General features: G+C 39.9%; 1 protein-coding gene across 2 annotated transcripts in view; it reads right to left on the minus strand.

Moving 5' to 3' along the window:
* Positions 1-18,365: 18,365 nt before the first annotated feature.
* Positions 18,366-24,621, minus strand: part of znf385b (zinc finger protein 385B) — a gene marked incomplete at its 3' end in the record, with an annotated part of 34,861 nt that continues 28,605 nt past the window's right edge. Inside the window, exons 6-9 of one of the 2 annotated variants that reach the window (XM_084085156.1) lie at positions 20,814-21,131; positions 19,419-19,615; positions 19,052-19,150; positions 18,366-18,626 (exon numbers count right to left, since the gene is read on the minus strand). In XM_084085156.1, the coding sequence (XP_083941282.1) occupies positions 18,366-18,626; positions 19,052-19,150; positions 19,419-19,615; positions 20,814-21,131 (875 nt within the window). Of the gene's footprint in view, positions 18,630-19,051; positions 19,151-19,418; positions 19,616-20,813; positions 21,132-24,621 lie in introns of both variants that reach the window. The other variant, XM_084085155.1, reaches the window with a different exon arrangement.

Genomic DNA, 24,621 nt, shown 5'->3' on the forward strand with positions numbered 1-24,621 from the left:
AGGTTATTAAAAATAATTAGTGGCTATAAGGTTGTCAGACAGTGTGGTATTACACCCATACGTAAACTTCTCTCTGATTAGCTGAAATGAGGTTAACGTATCACTCATGGCATGCAGCATATCCCATTAATGAAGCTGAGCCAAATAGTTATCAACTACATTGTTTTTTTAACTGATTTAAGACAGCATTGTGTCCGTTTGACTTGAAATTTACATTAAATTGATGCCAACCACTTCCAAAACCTCTACTAATACTCATACTATGCTAAGTTCAATATAACCATCAATATAGTAAAACCTCATGTCATAGGACACTACATAGTATCCCATGACAACATACTGTAATATAATACTGTAAAACAAACATGAACATGAACCTACAGTAACTAACCCTATGTCGTCAAAAACCATGACAAGATGGGTTTTGATTTCAAGACATCTTTATTGACACAAATGCATAATGAATAAACATCTGTCAAAAGGATCTCCATCGTGGTCCTTTTTTGTAGTGTGTGTGTGTGTGTGTGTGTGTGTGTGTGTGTGTGTGTGTGTGTGTGTGTGTGTGTGTGTGTGTGTGTGTGTGTGTGTGTGTTGGGAGCAGATCATTATTACAAAAAACAAAATCAATAATAAATTAATACAATTTCCAATTAACCACACAACTAAAATAACATTAACATCGTATTGTCTTGGCCTTTGATAACACTAGAAATACTCTGTTACAAGTAATAGTACGTAATTTAATGTTAATTGAGTAAAAGTACATAAGTATTGGTATCAAAATGTATTTAAGTACCAAAAGTAGAAAGTATTCATTATGCAGAATGTCCCATTTCACAAGTTTTAAAATGTATAAATAATAAATACATCTTTTGAAAATAGCCGATCTACAAGCTCACAATGCGTCGCATCGCGACACATTGCTTGTAGATCTGCTATTTTCCAATGGCCAAAATGTATATAGGGCTGAAGTGGTTAATGTATGTTTTGTAAGAATGATCTAAATCTACAAAGTAACTAGTACAAACTCAAGTTTTCGAATAATTGTAGAGTAAAAGTACAATATCTGCCTCTGAGATCCAACCTGAAAATTGGATATACTCCAGTAAAGTACAAATTACCTCAAAATTGTACTTAAGTACTCAGTGCTTGAGTAAATTTTACTTAGTTACTTTACACCACTGCCCTCTGGTAACATTCTGGCAGGATGTGGTGGTTATATAGGGTGGTGTCAGGGTATATTCTTGTGGTGTTAGGGTTACAATCTTACCCTCTGGTAGCATTCAACAGGCTGTGCATGGTCTATAGAAGGTGGAGTTCTCTGCATCAGGATCCTGATCCACTCCCTCAACAATGGATCCACACTGAGGTCAAACACAAAGGTCATAGGTCACAAACCAATGCACACTGTGATATTTATAATCCATTCATTTCACTGTTGCTCTTTTACAACAGTAGAATAATGATCAGTTCCTAGATCAGCAACAGCGGTGTAGCTATAGACCAGGGGTGGGCAACTTTGATGATGAGAGGGCCACTATATTTCCACACTCACTCCAGACGGCCACATTGCATATACTGTTGGGCAGATGCACCTCTTATCTCTATCTAAATGTGTAAATGAATGCCGTACTTCGCCATTCTATGCCACACAAAAGTAGCAAAAATAGCCGATCTACAAGCTCAAAACGCGATGCGTTTTTGAATTTTTGAATTGGAATTAAAATTATATTTAATGTAGTTGTAGGCCTACCTCAAATGCATTTAGTTATACTTATGTTAACTTGTTGAACTTAAGTACAAACACATTGGACATAAAAAAAGACAATAGAATTGTAACACTAGTCATTAAGCTACTAATATAGACTGAAGTAATTAAAGCAGGTCATGTTTGGAATTGTAATAGCTGAAATTAATATATCAGTATTCTGATATTAACCTGCGGGCCGCATTAAAAGGTGGGGGCTGCATGTGGCCCCCGGGCCACCAGTTGCCCATGTATGCTATAGACAGTGCAGCCAGAGTGGTCACACTGGGGCTCGTAGGCTGGGGGGGTCCCGTGGGGTGGGTGTCCCGTGGGAAGGGGGGTCAAGAATGGCTTTATGACTGATTCAGATTGCACCTCTAAAGTACGCCTGTGTTCAAAGAAGTGATGGTTGGATGGATGGATGGTGAAGAGATGGTTTTCATTTGCCTTTCTTGTCTTGTTCTAGTAAAACAATCTGATAACAAAATGACATGCTTAATTTGGGGCAAAGGTTCTTCCTCGACCAACTGGGAGAGTGGAAAATAGCAGATCTACAAGCTCACAATGTGTCTGCGACACGTTGTGAGCACGCACATCGGCTATTTTCGGCGAAGAGGTTTGGAGTAGAGGTAAAAAAGGACAGACCAAGTACAGAGCACAGGACAGACCAAGTACAAGTACAGGTGAAGTTTACAAACTATTGAGGGTTTAAGTGGTTAAATGTCTGAAAAACACATTATGCAAAAAGGTGCTACGCACACCAGATCCTTATAGTGGTGCTGGCTCACGGCAGAAGAATCTAAAGTTGAATTGTCAAAAGACAAAAAGTGGCCGCACACACCGTTATAACCAAAGTGCCAATTTATTAAAGGACGCAGAGTAAAAAAGAGGTTACCAACGTTTCGGCACATCAATCCCTGCTATCAATCGCAATTCGTCTATAGAAACCTATTGTAGACTGGTTGAACAAGAGGTGATGTCAACTTTGCATGATAAAGATAAACATAAATCTCACTGTAATCTTAACAAAGACGAGAAGCAAGCTTTGCTTGATCTCAAGTCTGATAATTCCATTGTCATTAAGGAGGCTGATAAAGGTGGTGCTGTTGTTTTGCTAAATAAATCTGATTATGTCACTGAATGCCATAGACAATTACTGGATGACACTTCCTATACTAAACTTCCCAGTAACCCAATTGGTAACTTTAAGGCTACAGTAAATGACACATTAAAAGCCTTTCTTCTGTCTGAGAATATAACAAAAAAAGAGTTTGATTTCCTCAATAACCAGCACCCCAAGACACCTGTGTTTTATATTTTACCCAAACTTCACAAAAACTTTGAAAAACCCCCAGGTCGACCTATTATATCGGGCATCGACTCAGTCACATCCCCTCTTTCCTCATTTGTAGATTTTTTTATTAAGCCCTTCAATGAACGTCTTCCCTCTTATGTGAAAGACACAGGGCATATGATATCCATTGTTGAAAATCTCAAACCATTAACAGGTAATACTTTTCTGGTCACACTGGATGTAGAGTCGCTGCACACTAATGTACCTCATGAAGGCGGCATCCAGTCTCTGGAACATTTTTTATTAGAGCGCCCTACCACGGCAAGACCCTCTAATGAATGTATTGTCACAATGGCTGAACTAGTCCTTACGCATAATAATTTTTTGTTCCAAGACGATTATTTTCTACAGAAGAGGGGAGTAGCAATGGGTTCCCCTATGGCTCCTAATTATGCAGGCCTGTATGTTGGGTTCCTACAGAAAACAAAAAATTCTAAATTCTATCCACAACCCCTTTTGGTCCAATATTGTTCTTTGGAAAAGATACATTGATGACGTTTTCCTTTTATTTCGTGGCACAAGAGAACAACTCAATAATTTTTTCTTGTTTGTCAATTCATGTTCAGATCATTTGAAATTTACCATGTCCTTTGATTTTCATTCTTTGAACTTTTTGGATTTGCTGATCACCATGGGAGAAGATGGTGTTCTCTATAGACAGGTTTCCTGTTAGTAAACATTGAGAGGAATATGACCGCGCAGCTGCGGGGGGAAGCCTATGGGTGCGTTTGGAAATTACGCACCGGAGCACACTCGCCTATTAGTTTGTATTGGCCAGTGCGCTCACTGCCGCTCAGGGCTGTATTTTCGAACGCGCCTTCCACCCCCAGGCATGCGCAGATTGCGCATTCTGCTCTGTGATGACGTCGCTCGGAAACCCGTCTATACTGACCTCTATAAAAAACCTACAGATAGAAATAGTCTACTAAGGGCAGATAGCTGTCATCCTCTGCCTCTAAAAAACAGTTGACCCTACAGCCAATTTTGCAGAGTCAAACCCATTTGCAGCAAACCTGATGATTTCAATCGCCACCTGACAGATATGCAGGCTAAATTTAAAGAACGGGGTTATTCTAATACCCAAATCAACAATGCCTCACACAAGATTGATCTAAAACCTAGGTCACAATTACTTCAGAGACGGTCAAAAGATAAAGAACAATCTACCATCTTCTCCACTGGCTACTCTAAAGTAGCTGAACAGTTTAAACAGATTATCCACAAACACTGGCATATTCTGAGATCTGACACACAGCTAAACAATACCTTTTCCAAGCCTCCATTAATTGTATTTTCCCGTGGTCAGAATCTCAGAAACCATTTGGTCAAGTCTGATTTACCCCCTGTTGTACCCCCCACTCAACGTTTATTGACACCCATTCCCAATGGCAATTACAAATGCGGCTCTTGTGCACAATGCAACAGTACTTATAAATGTCACAAGTTTAAGCACCCACACTCCGGTAAAAGTATCCCTATCAGAGGTGTAATTACCTGTTCAACAAAAGCCGTCATTTACCTACTCACATGCCCTTGTGGCAAAGCATATGTGGGAATGACGACTCGAGAACTTAAGGCTCGTATAGCAGAACATCGCAGCACTATTAGGTGCAAAAACATGAATTATCCTGTTGCCGCTCACTTTGTGGAATCCAACCACCCTGTCTCTTCTCTACACTATATTGGGATAGAAAAAGTCCCTGTACCAAGAAGAGGGGGAGAGATGGACCAATTACTTTTAAAACTCGAGGCTTATTGGATTCAGACTCTTAAAACCCTTACCCCATTTGGCCTAAATGTTGATTTTGACCTTAAATCTTTTTTATAAAAATAAAACATATTTTTGTTTAAATACCTTTTTAACCCTATGATTTTTTCCCCTCTGATTCGCAGGCAGCCTATCCTCCCTTCAGAGGCTCAGAATTATATTCAGGACATGAATAATATTCAGGACATGTTATTTGTTTATTTCTTTACTTTCCTTGACTGTATCTAATTCCTACATTAATGTGCACTGCGAAGTTTGTTATTGTATATTTTCTTCTGATTTTCTTCTCTATATGTTGCTATTCTTTTGATTACATGTATGCATTTGTTAAAAAAAACTCATATTTATTTGTCAAAATGGGCAAGGAACTAAACTTCCAGACATTTACAAGTAGTGGTTAGTCATGTGGTATAATCACAACTTAATTATTCAGGAATGATGGCCCATCACAGGTACATGGCCCATTCGAACCCGTGTCTCTCAAGTCCAAATGTGATTGGTTGTATTATCCTTAGGCACCATACTTAAGTGTCACTTGAATGTTGTTGTGCATATACCGTGCCGAAACATTGGTAACCTCTTTTTTACTCTGCGTCCTTTAATAAATTGGCACTTTGGTTATAACGGTGTGTGCGGCCACTTTTTGTCTTTTGACAATTCAACTTTAAACTGAAAAACACATTTAACATGAATCCAACATGTAGTGGGGGACAGGACAACACCAAGGTTCTGAATGAATGAGAGCTGACTGTCCAGGACAACACCAAGGTTCTGAATCAGGGGTGATGCAACTTTGATAATGGAGAGGCCACACTCACCCAGAGGGCCACATTGCTTATACTGTTGGGCAGACACCTCTTATCTCCATATTTTAACTTTTTTTGCAAATTAATGCTGTACTTCGCCATTCTATGTCACACAAAACTAGCAAAAATAGACAATGAATTTCTTTATACTAGTCATTAAGCTACTAATAAAGCGGGTCATGTTTGCATGTTTGGAATTGTAATAGCTGTAAATCAATAATATATCAGTATTTCGATATTAACCTGCGGGCCGCATTAAGAGAAGGTGGGGGCCCATTAAGTGAATGTGGCCCCCGGGTCGCCAGTTGCCCATGTATATGTTCTGAATGAATGAGATTGGACTGTCCCTAACACCAAAGCTAAATAACACTTGTAAACCCCCTTAATCAAAGCTGAGCACTCATAAAATAAGAACAGGAAAACAAATCATCCACAGATCTGTCAGTGTAACAACAAAACATTTCCCCACGGCACACAAAACATCTATGCCAACTACCAGAGGGAAGAACAAACTGATGTTCTGTTTAGTGATGGATAGAGATCAAGATAATACAAAGTAGAAACATCTCGTTATTTCCAACTGCATTCTTCACTGAAAAATTAACTAGAAAAATTAAAGAAAAACCACTGGGCATGACTGGGTGACCCTTTTTCTGCCTATTCGAAGATTAATCCAGAACAAGACAATTCAACAGGCATGAGTCCAGTTCAGTCTGGTTCAAGCTGTCTCACAACCTGATTTTCACCGGGCACAATCTCCAGATCTCAAAATCACCTTATCTCACACCCCCAGTCCATTAGCTTAGGTCCATTAGCATTAGATTAATGAGAGCTGGCTGTCCAGGACAACACGAGGCTCTTGGCCATTGGAACAGAAGCCACCAGGGAGTTGTCTATGGAAATAATGAGGTCCTGCATGGAGCAGGACTTACCTGAGAAGAAGAGAAGCTCAGTCTTGTCTGGGTTCAGCTTGAGGTGGTGAGAAGACAAGACATCCACTGTGAGATGTCAGCCAGACATGCAGCGATGCACTCTTCAACCTGAGTGGCAGGAGGCGGAGAGAGAAACAGTTGAGTGTTTACCAGTGGTGTAAAGTAAATGTACTCAAGTACTGCACAACTAAAAGTACCATTTTAAAGTATTTTATTATTATTGTTATTATTATTATTATTTATACTGGAGTATGTCCTATGTTCAGTACTTTAACTTCTACTCCACTACATCTCAGAGGAAAATATTATACTTTTACTGAAAAACAATTACAATTACAACTACAATTATTTGACAAGTTTAGTTACTAATTACTTTGTAGATTTTGATTATTATTACAAAACATACATTAACCACTTAAGCCCTATATTCATTTCGGCAATTTGAAAATAACCGATCTACAAGCTCACAATGCGTCACATCATATTGTAAGATCATTGTAAAAGATCTATATACATTTGAAAACTTGAAACGGGACATTCTGCATACTTTTACTTTTGGTACTTTAAGTATATTTTGACACCAATCATTTTGTACTTTTTAAAAACATTTATTTATTTTTTATCCCACGATTTTGCAACTCTTTTTCACCCAGTGCCAATTCTCTAAGTAATCCTGGCCGCTACACTCCCCCTGCCAGCTTAGGGAGCCCAGAGCCGAGCTCATGTCTCCTTCAAAGCATGAGAGCCAACTAGCCTTCTTATCACCTGACAGGGGGGAGTTTCCCCGGTAGGACGTAGCGTATGGAAGGAACACGTTATTCCAACCAGTTCCTTTCCCCTCCATCAGGCGCCCTGGCTAACAAGGGGGAGGCGGTATAGCGACCAGGGGTCCTAGGGGACACGGGGAGAACATGTAAACTACACACAGAAAGAGGCCCTTTCGCCAACCCCACCTAATGATGGGAGCTGATGATGCGGGAATCACAGCGGGACAGCGCCCACAGCGGGAATCGAAACCAGGACCTTTTAGCTGTGAGGCGACAGCCCTACCGACTGCGCCACCATGCCCCCTATACTTTTGTACTTTTACTCAAGTAAAATGTTTTATTCCTGACTTTTACTTGTAATGGAGTATTTCTACATTGTGGTATTGATACTTTTACTTAAGTAAAGAATTTGAGTACTTTTCCACCACTGTGTTTTTACAACTGTAAACTGACATTTCACTTCACAATTTATTGTCATACAATGATTGCACAATTGAACAATTGGTATCAGTCATTGTCAGTCATTTCTTTGTAAGTTATTTGCCATATGAAAATTTTGTTTATAAAGCCTAAAAGCTAAACAGAAATGTAATGTATATTCTGTATGCCAAGGAAAAATACTTAAATGAATGTAATTGTCTTTTTCCATTGAACATACAAGTAACACAATATAAATGACATTTCTGTTTAGCTTTTAGGCTTTGTAGACAGAAATGTCATGATGGCAAATAACTTAAATATACACATAAATGACTGACAATGACTGACACCAATAATCAAAATAAATAATACTATGGCCAAAATATTATGCGATTATGTAATAATTGTGATAGGCCTATACAGTCACAACAGTGACTGTGGTGTAAAGTAACTAAGTACATCTTGGACTACAAGAGACACCACAACATTGGGATACCCATGTACCTGTCAAAATACTTCAAAAACGTAAATCAAGTCCACCATTACAACACCAGAGTCAGCTCCACTGATCATGTCCAACCCCCCCCCCCCCCCCCAACTGTTTATTGTACATATTTCTTATTTTCCATACCAGTAACCTGTAAGCTGATCGTATGATGTTCTACATAGTAGTGTATATCTGTTCCATGTACTTTTCCCATGTCTCTCTAAATAAAGTAATTCATTCACTTAATTCATTCATTCACATTTACTCAAGGACTGTACTTAAGTACAATTATGAGGTATTTTGGAGTATTTCCAATTTTCTATATTTTTACTTCTACTCCCCTACATCTCAGAGGCAAATATTATACTTTTACTCCACTGCAATTATTTGAAAACTTTAGTTACTAGTTACTTTGTAGATTTGAATTATTATTACAAAACATACATTAACCACTTCAGTCCTATTTAAACTTTGGCTATTTGAAAATAGCAGATCTACAAGCTCACAAGTGTGAGCTTGTAGATCTGCTATTTTCAAACGATTTTCATATCCTATCCTTTAACTAAATGTTAATGTCATTACAGTTCATACTCACTCTCACACACTCTCTTCTCCTCCAGGCTAGTGTGTTAGTTGACCAGCCACAGCCCATCTTGTAGTTATTAATGTCAGCTGGTTATGGTAGAAATAGTGAAAAACCAGCTCCAAACACACACACATGCTGATATATACACACTGATATTAATCCCCAGGTCTTTCATTTGGGGACATTTAGGCCTGTTCACCTGTTTCTCTCTCTTACTTCCTGCTTTCTTTAGTCCCACCCCCTGTCAGAACCTGCTATATTGACTAGAGTTGATTGACACCTGGATAACCAATGACATTGCTTCCATGAGCTTGGCGTAAATGTAACATAATATGACCAAGTAGCTGCATGTCTGCTGCCCCCTAGTGGACCTGGTGCTTTAGACAACTGGTTAGCGCAGCTGCCAGTGAAATGACAAACCTGGGTTCAAATCCCTGTCTGAACACTTATGTTTGAAGCTCTCAAGGTTTGAGTTCAAACAACACTCTTACTTTCAAACTACATTTGATCTATAAAAAAAGTGAATGTGTCAAATGTAGCTTGTTAATCGGCTAGTTTTGAAATTGTTTTAAAAATATGGAATAATCTTCACTGGCACAAAATATTTTCAGATGAGGATTTGTGGCCAAATACACATTAATTTGGGGATTTTACCCCCATTTTACCCCCTTGACGCTGAGTGGCAAGAAGGGAAGCACTGGGTGCCCTTTATAAAGTCTTTGGTACGACCCAGCCAGGAAATCAAACCCCAACCTTCAAATCTCAGGACCTCAACCATAAGGCCACTGAACTGACATACAACAAGAACAAGACATCACTTCTGTATCAGAATGGAGATTACTCACTGATTTACCTTCCATGTTGAGGACAATATTCCACCAGCTGCGTCCTTGGACAATGTCCGCTGGTTGTAGGATTAAATTGTTCCAATAGATGTTAAATCTCAGTTGTGTCTTAGTGAACCCTGATCATCAGGTGTATCTAGTAGATTCAGTGATGTTTGCTGTGGATCTTCATCTTTTGACCTTCCACCACATGCATTTATTTTTGTTTTTGTGGCATTCCTAAGACAATAATTTGATGACCGTGTGTATTTCCGGTAGGAGACACAAATAATCTACTTTGTGTCTCCTACCGGATACAATAGCCGGTAGGAGACGGGAATCAAATTATTAGCTTAGGAATGCGACAAAACAAAAAAGGATCCATGGATTCAAGGCTTCATAGGGTGTGCAATTGATAGAAAATAAGTCATTTTTTTGGGTGAACTCCTCCTTTAAGGCTAAAACTAAATATCTCTCGATTGGCTCTCAATGAAAGTATGAATGTGGGTTCTGAGAACAGATGTTCCAACGGATGGTTTTAAACGATTACCTAAATCTCAGTTGTGACATAATGAACCCTGATCATCAGTAAGTGTATCCAGTAGATTTAGTCATTCTGTCAGGGGGAGAGGTGTTTGCTGTGGATTTCCATCTTTTAACCTTCCACCACCCCCTTCAACTTCAAATATGAGCAGGCACAAACATCTCTTTAACGTGAAAGGCCTGGTGGCTTGAGAGTAAAGGAGAGGATTCTCAATCCAAAGGCTGGGGGTTTCAATCTTGTTGCCGACTCTTTATTTTTGGTCTTTGTAAGGCGAGAGCAGGCTCTTAGCACAGATAGTCCATGTTCAAATCCCAGGTCTCCTAGTTCAGAGCTGGAGTACTTAGACATTTTCGTGCCTTTAATTATTTTGGGGGAATGACCCATCACGTTCATTGAATGTCAATGTACCCTGCTTAGTGTGCTTTGGTAGCTCAGTTGGAAGAGCTCTTGACTTCAGACTGCGAGGTTATGAGTTCGAAGCCTCTCCTCGGTAATTCAGTGCCTGAGCAATCTGGCTCCCACGGGTCTACTAACATTTTTCTTCTTTAAATGGCCGTTGCCTCGGCCAAAGCATTGGGCGCTTAGTTAAATATTTCAAAAACTGCACATTATTTCAAAGTAAAAATCTCAAGCATGCATGTCCACAGTAAGGTGGAATTTTTAAATTGTGAATCAAGTTTATAGGTTAAAGTATGAAGGAACAGCGAGGTGCCAAAGTTTTCAGATATAAGTATGTTTTAAAAATGTTTCCCTTAAATGTCCATTGCCGCATTGACAATGCAGTGGGCGCTTAAAGTTAAATATCTCAAAAACTACAAAACATTTCAAAGTAAAAAGTTCAAGCATGTGTGGCCACAGTAAGCTGAATTATAAAAAGTGTGAATGGAGTTTCTAGGTGAACGTTTTCTTTTTTTTTTTTTTAGGTGCCGAAATCCTCCATCGACCTCCATTTCTGAACTTTTAAAGGAGTATAATTCTAAAACTATGAAACATTTCAAAGATTTATTTTCAGGCAAACATGTCCGCAGTAAGATGAACATTTTAAAGTATGAATGGGGTTACTAGGTGTAAGTATGTAGGAGTAGTAGCCTGCCAAAGTTTGTACTTGTTTCCCTTTAAATGTCCATTGCCGCATTAAGCTGTCCACAGTAAGATGGACTTTTTAAAGTTTTAATGGGGTTTCTAGTTGTAAGTATACAAAGACTAGAGTATTTTAAGAAGTTGATCTTGTAGAATGTTGATGGAGTGGAAATGTGCCTAACGGTGGTCTTGACCCCCAAACCTCCGGTTTATAATTATAAGTCAGTGACACAGAGCACCCAGTGACTCCAGGAAACACCCAGTGACTCCAGGAAACAACACCGATGATGTGCAAGTTTGTGCATCAGTAGATGTTTTGTTAACTGATATTGCATTATACATATTGCATTGTACATGTAACATTATATACCACTGAATATGTAATAGCGTTAAGGATATAGTATCGTATAGAGTATATGTGACACAGGATGTAGCACATGCATACAACATGTGTAATACAACATGTACTGTACCACATACAGTGGCTGCCCCCAGGCTCTGGAGCAACTGTATTGTTTTTGACCTGTAGAGCACTTTGGTCGACTATTACAGTCGTTTTTAAGTGTGCCATATAAAGTGTGTCACATAAAGTTCGATTTGATTTGATAGCATTACATTTTTTTGAACAATAAAAAACAGGAAACTAAAATGAAATATATACTTTTTTAATTTTTAAACAAATTAAACATATATATATATATTTTTTTTTTAACAAATTAAACATTTTGATAAATAAATGAAATAACAAACAGATAAAACATCTGCCAAACCCTAAGCACATCATAATCATCGGGATAATAAGACATCAGTACATTAGAACATTAGAAGAGGAAGACAGGTTGGCTCTTCATTCAGAGCTGCATATAATATGTCATTTTTAACATGATATGGAAACATGCTGCTTCTGTTCCCAGTGGACATTTTAACAGACTAGACCAGACTAAAATAAAACAATCTGATGTATTCTAGACTAAACTGATCTAAACTAAACTAGACTAGGCTAGATCAAACTAAAAACGAATGACTCGACTAAAATAGAATAATCCAGAGGTTCTCAATTTTATTTTTTCCATGTGTAAACTCTCAGAGTCACAGACAACTAAGGATCCATTTGGAACTCCCTCCAGTAACCCTGAGGGCTCCTGAACCCTGTGGAAATAACCTAATCTATTCTGGACTAAACTAATCTAGACTAAACTAGACTAAACTAAACTAAAAAGATTAGATTTGACTTGCATAAACTAGATTACACTAGACTAAACTAAGCTAGACCTAAACTAGACTGGACTAAATATACTAAACTAAATTATATAACTAGTAACAAACTAAACTAAAAGTATACTAGACTAGACTGAATACATTAAAGCCAGATACAGTAAATGTAGGCCTGACAAGAGTCGATTAAAACAAACTAAATGAAACCCCTTCACTTTCACACACATTCCCTGATGTGTTCAAAATGACATACAGTAGTTTGTTTTAAAAAACACAAATGTATTTATCTTTTTCTCTAAATATTAACGTGAACATTTTTCTTATAAGAAATAGTAGCCAATAGTAGCCAGTGTTAACCATGCCAGTTATGAAATATGAAAATATTAAGGTCATGACATCAAAGATAACATATGTTATAGACTGAGGCCTGTATTTGGAGAACAGTAGGGATAAATGTTACATCAGCAGCACATTGAAGTCTGACATGCATTGATACGGCTAGTGACAACCCACCAAAACAACACTGGATTTAATTGCATTTTTATTTGGAAATTGTATTATTGCTCTGCGTGTCCTATGCACTTTATGTGTATTTCTATAGGGGAAAATACCTCTGTAGGGTATTACAGGGTAGGGTCATAACGTTGCTGTCGGGCAGGAACCTTATAATATAAGGATATTTATATCTATTTTTTGCTGCTTTTGAAAAAAGGTTTAAAGTGAAAGTGGTTAAGTCTGTCTGTTGGTTTTCTAAATACTGAATGATAGTCTTCAAGAGACAATAAAGTGCCCACACACACTGGTAGCCAAAGTGCCAAAATGTTAATCTGGACACAGTAATGAAAAAGGTTTTCATTACTCTGTGTCCAGAATAAAATATTGGCAGCACTCTGGTCTCTTGAAGACTATCATTTGGATCCTTCTGCCGTGGGCCGGCACCACTACAAAGACTCTGGTGTGCGTTGCATTCCTCTGCACAGTGTTTTATAAATACTGAACCAGTGGCTCCATTGGGACACAGGTTCTTTCCTGAAAAGTAACGCTTATGGACATACATGGTATCCACCCGACAGCGACAATTTGGGTCTGCGTGTCTTTTCCAGTTTGTGTGGTTCTCCAAATAAAGATAGATATCATATTCCTCATTATCATTATTCAAACTTGCACATTGTCTCACTACACTGCACTGCACATTCACCGTAACAGTTTCATCTCTCAATACTTGGCAATGTCATTTTTGTATGCGGCCTGAATGGAAGTCACATGGCTAGTTGTCAGCTGACTGCACCTGTTCACTGCCCTCAAAACTAAAGGCCTCAGAGTCTAACAGCTACACCCAAGTGCATCAAAGTGGTGTGAACTGGCCTACATTGCCATCCTGAGGCTTACATTTTATTACAAAATAATAATGATTTAAAAAAATCTATGATATTTATATTTTTAATTAGTGCCAGAATTTTGGGGTAGGGGGCATATCTTGTATATTTACTTAAGGATCAACACATAATTGTAAACATCAGGGGGGGAAAAACAACCTGTAAACTGAAACGAAAAGAAAGTAAAACTACAAAGTGCCTTTAGGCCATGGCGTCACCGAAATCCAGTAGGGTCCATCGTGTAGATGGTGAGTGGTGACATGTAACGGTCGCCAGATTATGAGACATCTTGTGTACAAAGTTGACATCTTGGCCTGAGGGGGGTGCTATACTGTAGGGTTAAGGCCATGGGTGTCACTCAAAATAAGTAAGTGGTTCCCAACCTTTGGTCCTTTTACACTTTTTGAAAATGTTTCACTATTGTTTAACAATATAATGGCTGCCCAGAATAGGGATGCCAGGTTGAAAGTGGATGAAATCACGTTATGATTTTGTGCAACATGTTTATTTTTTTTTAAATATTTGACTACCTCCAAACTGACACGGCCTCAACCCCCGCAGGGGGGCCAGACCTCAGGTTGGGAAAGACTGAATTATGAAATCATTATCTTGTGTGTGAAGTTGACATCTTGAGGGTGAGGGTGGCGCTATAGCGTTAAGGCCATGGGCTCACTCACATGGTTACTGTACTCTCTGGGCATCATGAAAGTGCACAGCAACTTCCATGACAATCCAGTATTAGTTCCAGATATCGTCGCTGTCGGGAAGAAACATCATATCTCCACATTTCAACATTTTGTGTTTTTTTAAATGCCCTATTTCGTCATACAACAGTGTTACACAAAAGTAGCAAAAATAGTAGCTCACATAGTCTTGCATCATGACACGTTGTGAGCTTGTAGATATGCTATTTTTGAATTTGTTTTTAAGTGAAAGTGAAAGAGGTTAAATGTTTTATACACACTGAAACAATTTATTAACAAGAGCTTGTGACTAAATAATAACTACATTGCATCCATTGGAACACATGGTTCTTTGCTCCATTTCCTGAAAAGTAACACCTTTGGACATACAGTACAAGGTTTGTACCCGACAGCGATAATATTATTAAGTATTGGGCGGACAGACAGACAGATGGACCAGCATGTACACCCTCCAAACCAACAGTAAATCGTTGTTGTCGGGCAGAAACCTCTTATCTCCATATTTTAACTTTTGGTGTTTTTTCGTAAATTACTTCCCTACTTGATCATACTGCAGTGTCACACTGTAGCAAATCAAAGTAGCAGATCTACAAGCTCGAGCTTGTAGATCTGCTACTTTTGCTATTTTTGAATTTGAATCTTGATAAGTAACAGTTTTGGACATACTATATGAGGTTTCCACCCGACAGAGACGAAATTGTACTGTAATCTACACACCGTGAGTATGAAACCAGTCGTCTATTTTCTTTTGTGCATGACAGCCAATCAGGCTGATTTGCTTCTGAATGAGAAACTCTGCATAAAACCAACATGGTTTCCACATGGTACTCAAAAATAAAAATATATTTATCTATCAAATATGAATTGAATTTTGACCAATTAAAGGCTCATCAGGGACCGTTCGTTGTGTATGGGAGGGGTCGACTGGAGGGAAAGGGGGGGAGGGTCATGCTTTTTTAATGAACTACATATTGAGAGAGGAATCAAACCATTGTTTATCATTATTTGGTGGGGGAGTAATAATAATAATAATAATAATTATTATTATTTCCAATCACCTGGGGAGCGTCAAGAAGAATATATCTATGTCACCTTTTTATTTCAGAGCACTTAAAATCCTCCAGCCACACCTCCTTCTAAACATTGAACGGTCCCTTACGTTTCCATAAATACTTAGAGCATGATACTCACTCTTCTTTTAAAGCAAAACATATTTTTTTTATTTCTACTTTCCGTCGAGACAAAAACACAACAACAAAATCTCTGAAACTCAGTGGAGCTGTGATTACATCACTACTCCATAAAACTACTTAAAGTAATTCTCTGATCTCAACCCAACTGGAACCTGCAGTTGGTGAAAACCCATCAGTCATGTTGTTCCCAGCGGTGGTAAGTAACCAAGTACCTTTACTCAAGTACTGTACTCAAGTACAATTTTGAGGTACAATTGCAGGCAAATATTGTTACTTTGCATATTTGTATTATTATTAATACAACGCATCAAAAATAACATCTAAAATATCCGATCCACAACCTGTTGAGCTTGTAGATCGGTTATTTTCGGAAAAAATCTGACAATTAAAAAAACTATTATGACTTTTGCTTTGGTACGTCAAGTACATTTTGATGGCAATAATTTTGTACTTTTACCCGAGTCACATTTTGAATACAGGCCTTTTTACTTGTAACAGAGTATTTTTTATTTTGCAGTATTGCTACATTTACTTAAGTAGAAAATCTGAGTAGCCTACTTCTCCCATCACTGGTTGTGTTCCACTGATCCTGCTGCTAAGAGCTAACTACACAATAACAAAAAACACAACAACACGACACGACCACACAACACAACACAACAACAACAACAACAACAACCCTGGTTTTCTCCATATCGGGAGAATTCAGCGTTGGCCGCAGTATGCTTGACTTATACTTCATTGCACAGCGGTGTCGCGTTGCGGAAGATAGACGATGTACAAGCACCGAACGTGTCGCGGATGCGATACGTCCGGTGCTTGTAGATCGGCTATATTCCGCACGCTACACTGCCGTGCAATGACATATAAATCTGGCTGTATGGAGCTTATCGAGACACGGTAGAAGTATTGCTAATAGTTAGATCAACAAACAGCAAAGAGCATAGAAAAAAGAAATGACAAAAAAAACAGTTAAAAGTTCATCTGTACATTATTGCATCATGATGACATCATATAGACAGACGAAGCGGAAGTTTACATCTTAGAAGAAACGTTTCGCCCCGAAAATCCCTCAGTATTTTTGTTCAGAATCCATGTGCCATGTTCACTGTTTTAGGAGGAGGAGTCACTGTTTTAGGAGGAGGAGTCACTGTCTTAGGAGGAGGAGCCACTGTTTTAAGCGGATAAGTCACCAGTTAAGAAGGAGCTGAAACTGAAACTAAAACTAATCACATTTTGTCATTATAGATAGTTTGGTAATACACAAAACAGTTTCAGTTATTGTTTTTTGTGTAAAGCCTCGTTCTTATTTGTATTTCAGTTAACACAAATATTTTTTTCCAATTCTAGTTTCAGTTATTTTGTTGTTTTAGTAAAATACCACTAAAATAACCCGGGACTATGGTTATGCACAGAGTCTAGAGCTAAATCCCAATATTGCAATTTCCAGTGTGACCCGGAAATAGTTTGCGTCCCAAATGTAAGTTTGCTTTTAGAGGAGCCAAGAGTGAGGCTCCCCAAGCCGCTTGGAGCGAGGATAAGTGAGGATACATCGAAGTATCCTTCATGTCTCCTTTGCCGAAGTGTCTTTGTCGGAATGCGTGGCGTATAAATTCTCCTCCTCCACGTGACAAGCCTCCGGGCTCCGTAGTGGTCCAGTGATCCAGCAGTATGACACGTCATAAGTAACTGCCGTCACTTCAAAATAACGCTGACAGAGTGGGGAGAGAGTTCCTATTCCTTAAAGCGAGCCCATTCGATTTCCTCCGTCCTCGCTTTTCTCCTCCTCGCCTTCTCACTCGGAGGCGGGGCTAAGGCGCGAGCGGAGGACGCGAGGATGGACGTTTTTTTTAGTATTGGGACTGGGCCTTATTGAATGAGGCCTTCAGACAGCAGTCAGGTGGTGTTTGCAGGTCATCTTCAGGTGTGAGCTGTGACCGACGTGCACACTGTGACCAACGTATAGAGCGAAGGAGGGGACACATCCCCCACTGTGACATCAGAGACCACTCTGGTTCACTGCTTCCTGTATCCACAGCACAGGACAGGAAGTGACGAGAGGAGATAAGAGAGGAAGGGGAAATGGAGAGAGGAAGGGGAGGGGGGTGGGCCCAGCGGGGTGTCTTGTCACTGAAAAGTTCAAAGGTTCTAAAGAACCACTGTGTCCACGAGCAAGGCACTGATGCCCGAAATATACTTGGTTGTGCCCGTGTCGCGCGTCGTGACTTGTGAGCTTATAGATCTGCTATTTCTGGTGTGTGACACCGGTGCAAGACTAAGTATACGTCAGACTTAAAGCCCTCCAGATCATCGCCTCTGTGGGAACTATATCTACCAATCAAATGGAAGAACACAGAAGGAGAGAACTCTGGGTAAATAAAAATGGCTACCCTGTATATGTATGTATATATGTATATATATATATATATATATATATATATATATATATATATATATATATATATATATATATATATATATACACACACACACACACACACACACACACACACACACACACACACACACACACACACACACACACACACACACACATGTGTGTTAATAAGGTGCAAAGAGAATTGGACGGTGGGTCGCTCTGATTGGACCAGGGGCTGGGCGCAGGAAGGAGGGGGCAAAGAGGGGGGAGGAGCCAGGACGGGGGTGAAGGGAGAAGGAGGGAGAGAGGGAGGGGGGAGGGAGGGAGAGAGAGGGGGAGAGAGTGGTGGAAGGCGGGAGAGGGAGAGAGGAGGGCAGAGAGGTGGGGGAACAGAACGGAGAGGTGAGGATGGAGGACGGAGTGATACAGGGCTTTGCTAAGTCCTTCTGAGGGGGAGAGGAGAGGAGAGGAGAGGAGAGGAGAGGAGAGGAGAGGAGAGGAGAGGAGAGGAGAGAATGGCGAGAGAAGAAAAATTAGACACATTTACAGAAACACATTAAAATGATGTTTACAGATACTATATGACACATTCCTTTAGCACCTTAAAATACAATTGAGCATAGTTTAACTACTTGAACACCCGCACCCACCCATACTTTCTCGCTACTGAGTTTTATTCCAATGTGTTTATCTTTTGTATTGTATTGTATGTATTACTGCATTACTGAAGAATTGAGTACAATGGACCACAATGGAAGTCAACCTTTGACTGCACTACCTGCACTGTTAACAATTATCTTTAAAAAGTATTCAATCAATCAAGCAATAACATTTGAACTGAGAAGGACAGACAGACAGATAGACTCACTGTTAGAGTAGTACTGCCGCGTTGCTTGTTGTAGGGGCTGTATTTAGGTTTCATGGGTTTTCCTGCAACCCTGTCCTTATGCCTCCTACTGGAAATATGCTGCAATTACAACAGTCAGTTTATTAGATGGAATAGTCTAAGAACAGCCTAGTCTCTGTGTGTTGTATAGTGAGGTTTGCGAGATCAGCTCCGGAAATACAGAAGCGCCCGCACAGACGCACACACAGAGAGACAGCTTATAGACAGCTACGGTAGCATCTAGCCACGACATTATTATGACATTTTTAAAAAAAAAGGTTTTCTATATATTTACTGTGTGCAGTACCATAATAAGACTACAAATCTATAAACAGAAGCACATAGGAACCTGTTTGAGCTGTATCTCAGAGTTGACGTGCACGTCACAGATCTGGCAGTGGAAGGTTTGGTTCTGCAGACCGGAGCCCTTGAGGACGACCGGCGCTCCGTTGGTGGTGATGGTCTTCAGCTTGGCCCCGGCCCGGGGGTACGCTTTGATGGGCCCGGCACCGCTACGAGCCTCCATCATGGTCTTGTGTTTAGAGCCTGAAATCAATGGGACAGTGGTGGAAGAAAAGTACTCCAGTTTTATTACTTGAACATCTGTAGTCTTAAAGAAATGGACTTGGGTTACAACTGTACTTTGACCACTTTTTTCTGTCCATCTCTTTGCCCAAAAATAGACGTTTTTTGTAGATCCGTAGATTTTGTAGATCTGCTATCTTGTAGATCTGCTATGTTGCTCTTTGATATTATTCCATCATATTCAAGGGCTTTTGCAGAGAAATGACGCAGACTCCAGTCACTTTCAAATTAGAGCACTGCAGAGGGCAGGTGTGTGTGTCTGTGTCCAGCTGACGCTCGTTAATGTTATAGGCATCAAAGCAATTATGCTTCTGCACTGTCAAATAGGCCAACATCTAATCTAAGATTAGTGGGACTCATTCAAATGACCACCAGTGAGTCCCGGGACTCACTTCATTGAAAACCTAACAACATCACTGTATTATATTAAATGTATTAGATATTATATTGATATCATAGATATTTTAACTTATTAGATACAGTATGTGATGTTGTTACCTGACAATTAGTTAAAAGCCTGCATATATCGGTATTGGTTGAAATCGGAAATTAGGACTTGGACAATATCGGTATATCGGATATCGGTAAGAAAGTCAATATCGAACATCCCTAGTTTAAAGTAAACTATGGAAAAATGGGCATACTAGGACTAGGTAAAGTACTGTACTTGAGTAAATGTACTAGTTTCTCTCCAGCACAGGAAATGGATAAACCCTACTCATGACCTCTGACCTTGCCAACATACAGATAGTATGTTGTCAAGGTCAACAAGTACAGATAGTAGATAGTAGTAAAACACTGAAGAGGACACAGTTAGGGGGGTGTAATTGCACACCCCAATACCTCCACATCCACACCCATTCTACCATGTCACGGTACATGTGAGACGGACAGTGCACGTGTTAGCGCTGGAAGAACCACTCCTCCGATTTTTTAAAGCAAAAGTAGCAATAGATTATTACCCTGTAAAAGTCCTGTATTGAAACAGAAGTAATGGCATTAAAATATACAAAAAAAATAATCACACGTATTTATTTAAAAATAAATATATAAAAAAAAAAAAAAGGCTAAATCTTTCGAAAATAGCTGATCTACACGCTCAATAGCCGATCTGCAACATGTAATGAGCTTGAAGTATAAACATAAAAATGTTATATACCTGTGTTGTGTGCGTCCAGCTGGGACAGAGAGTTGACGGCCACTTTACACAGAGAACAATACAGCAGCTTCTTGGCTTTCTCCTCCTCGCTGTCTGTAGGAGCGACGGCATGGAGAGACGCCGAGGAGGAGCAGGAGGAGGACGAGGACGAGGAGGAGGTGGGAGGATGAGGAGCAGCAGCAGGAGGTTTGGAGGAGGAGGAGGAGGAGGAGGAGAAGGCGTGGAGGCCAGGGGCAGGAGCAGGGGAAGCAGATGGAGGGCTGGAAGGAGGAGGATCACTTTCCGCTCTGCTGGGCGACGAGACACAACAGGACAGATCTGGGTAGAGAGAGAGACAACAAGAAATAACAAAGAGATCAGTGTGAAATCAACTTACAATCTGTCTAAAATCTGTCTGTAACGGGATTGTGATCAATCTATAATTTGTATGTAAACAGTAGCCAATAAATCACTGTTCAGCTCCCATGCAGTAGAATTGTGGTCGCACGCACACAGACACACATATCACACATCACACATCACACGCATTCATATCCACATAAAGGAGAGCATATTCATATCCACATAAAGGAGAGCATACAAGGACATAAATATTAAAGGTACAGTTAAGGTTACATTCACGAAATCATGGCATATGTCTTCATGACAGTAATCGTGTCACGCAGGCACGCACACGCACACGCACACGCGCACACACACACACACACACACACACACACACACACACACACACACACACACACACACACACACACACACACACACACACACACACACACACACACACTATTTCACACAGATAACTAAATTAATATCCTTGCAGTGTGGCAGATTGTCCTGTAGGAGGCAGTCAACAACAGCAGAACCAACATACTTTGCACTGAAGGTGTTCATTCATTGTAACATTGTGTTAGTGTTTCCAACACTAACACCAGAGCATTGTAGCATTACAGTATACTGACCACTTCTATGTACTGTACAAGAAAGAATAATTGAGCCAGCTCATCTGAAATCTGAAATCTGCTTCTCCTCCTTAGCAGGGCGGAATTTTGCCGTTTTCAATACACGATAGTGCACTTGGTGATACAAGCGCGAAATTTGGCACAGATGTCCTTCATATGACCCTAATTGATAATCAACCTCTGGCCACGCAAAAATCCTAAGATTTCAAGATGGCCACCACCAGTTTTCAAAATGGCTGCAACTGGGCCAACATTTTGGACTATATCACTTTGCTGGGGCTGTAAATCTTTGATTTTCCCCTTATTTTAATATAGGAGAATATGTTCTGAAGGTATTTCTACCAAGTAAGATAAAAAAATATATATTAGGTTCCAATATGGCGGCATATTTTCCAATATGGCTGCCGATAAATTGCATAAATGTACATTCACATGAGCTTGTAGCACATGTATTTTTTTATTAATTACCATACACAGAATCAATTTATAGCACATTTTAAAGTGATTTGGTAGCTTTTTAATGACCATGGGCAACAGACTTTTCAATATATTCACCAATAAATACAAAAACTTAGATATATATAGGGATATTTTCTCAAACAGGTGCTGACCTTTTTCTCTTTCCATGGAAGGACAAAACTGTATGGCATCTGCTGAACGCATGAAAGAAGCAAAGACCTGATGACTTTGATCCAATAGCTGATGCATTTTCATGAAGGGGGATCCATCTGAGGTCCTTCGACAGCTTTTTCAAGCCAAGTCTTTGTGTCTGGGTAGCTCAGTCGGTAGAGCTTTCACCTTCGGATCACATGGTCATGGGTTCGATCAGGATCAGTGTATGAGTAGGTACAGTGAGAGTGGCGCTCCACCTCAGCAATACCAGGGGGTCTATAAGACCCCTGCGTTCTCAGCTGATACTGACAATAAGTCTCAGACTTACTTAATATGAACAAGTGCAACTGCTATGACAACAATGTCAGTATCTGAGCTGCGAATCATGATGTGTCAGATGCTATCCTCAGCAGCTCTGCCTCAGATACTGACATTGTTGACATAACAGTTTCACTTGTTCAAAGACTTGGCTTGAATTAGCTGTGGATTGCCTTTGGAAGGAGGGAAGGATCTCAGATGGATCCCGTTCATGAAATTGCATCAGCTATTGAATCAAAGTCATCAGGTCTTTGCTTCTTTCATGCATTCAGGGGATGCCACACAGTTTCGTCCTTCCATGGAAAGGGAAAAAGGTCAGCATGGCAAACAACTTCTCCAAATTAGGTTCAACACCTGTTGCAATAAATGATAAACATATGCAAGTCATTGAGGAGTTCATAGTACTCATGTACGATAGAACTTCATAGAAGTAGTTCCTACAAGGAAGTGAATGCAAGTGAAGTGCATTCCAAACAGGACATATATGGGGCCAGTCACTCTTGTGCAGTCCTGTTTGCCAAATTATGTCAGAAGCTGACAAGATGTGGATGTAAAAAAGCATGTTCTGGACACTGAAAATGCTTTAAGTTTGGACTTATCTGCACACCCCTCTGTGGTTGCAGTTGCTAGTACACTGGCCTGTCACTTGCCCAGCCACCATTGTAAATGAGAATGTGTTTATAATGACTTAATAACAAAACAAAAAGTAAGCACTAAGCTTTACCAAGCTAATAAATCACTTTCAAATGTTCCATAAATGGATTCTGTGTATGATAATTAATACAAATACATGTACTACAAGCTCATGTGGATAAACCATAAGCAGATGCACATTTCTGCAATTTATCGGCAGCCATATTGGAAAATATGCCGCCATATTGGAACCTAATGTTATTTTTTTATCTTACTTGGTAGGAATACCTCCAGAAAATATTCTCTTATATTAAAATAAGCCCCAGCAAAGCGATATAGTCCAACACATTGGCCCAGTTGCAGCCATTTTGAAAACTGGTGGTGGCCATCTTGAAATCTTAGGAATTCCGCGTGGCCAGAGGTTGATTATCAATTAGGGTCATATGAAGGTCATCTGTGCCAAATTTCGCGCTTGTATCACCAAGTGCACTATGGTATCAAAATTCCGCCCTGCTACCTGTCCCTTCTGCTGATACACTAATCCAAATAAGACCCAAAATATATCACATAAAATCAAGTCACGAACGTTCAGAGAGCTCTCAGAGAGGCCAAACTAAAATAATTGCTTTGCTGAAGTTAGACATCAATGTGAACGCTGTGTGGATTGGTCAAACACTCAAAGTGCTTGTGATTCTGCTGGCAACGTACCATTCTGCTGGGAACGTAACATTCTTCAGAAATGCTGGCTGAAGATGTTAGGAGGTGCAACCAGGGGCGCTTAAAGCAGCGGCTCTCAAAGTGGGGACCGGGGACCCCCAGGGGTCCTTGAGGAGGTTCCAGGGGGTCGCCAGCAAAATGAGTTAATATAGCGCCAAAATCGATTTCACCACTTTAACCGTGTATATATCGGCTATTTTCAAAAAGATCTCGACAAAATGTGAAGAATTTGGAATATTTTTTAAACATTTTGACAACGCAAATCTTGCATGGGGGTCCATGGCACTAAATATTTTAAGTTGGGGTCCGCGGTCAAATAGATATTAATTTGGGGGTCCTTGACATGGACCCTCACAGCCCAACAGGAAAGGGCCCTGGATGGAGTCCTCTACGGAGACCTACCACAGGTCAGGCACCCGGAACTAGAGACAAGCAAACTGACACTGTGGGAGCCAACCCAGGGCAATACCAGGAAAGGCAAGAAGCGCACCTCCTACGAAGAAGCACTTAGCTAACAACAATGTAGCGCTCAAGTCCTTGATGTTAGATAGGAGAGTGTGGAGGGC

Source organism: Gymnoscopelus microlampas (assembly GCF_963454915.1).
Source record: "Gymnoscopelus microlampas genome assembly, chromosome: 17".
Classification (NCBI taxonomy): domain Eukaryota; kingdom Metazoa; phylum Chordata; class Actinopteri; order Myctophiformes; family Myctophidae; genus Gymnoscopelus; species Gymnoscopelus microlampas.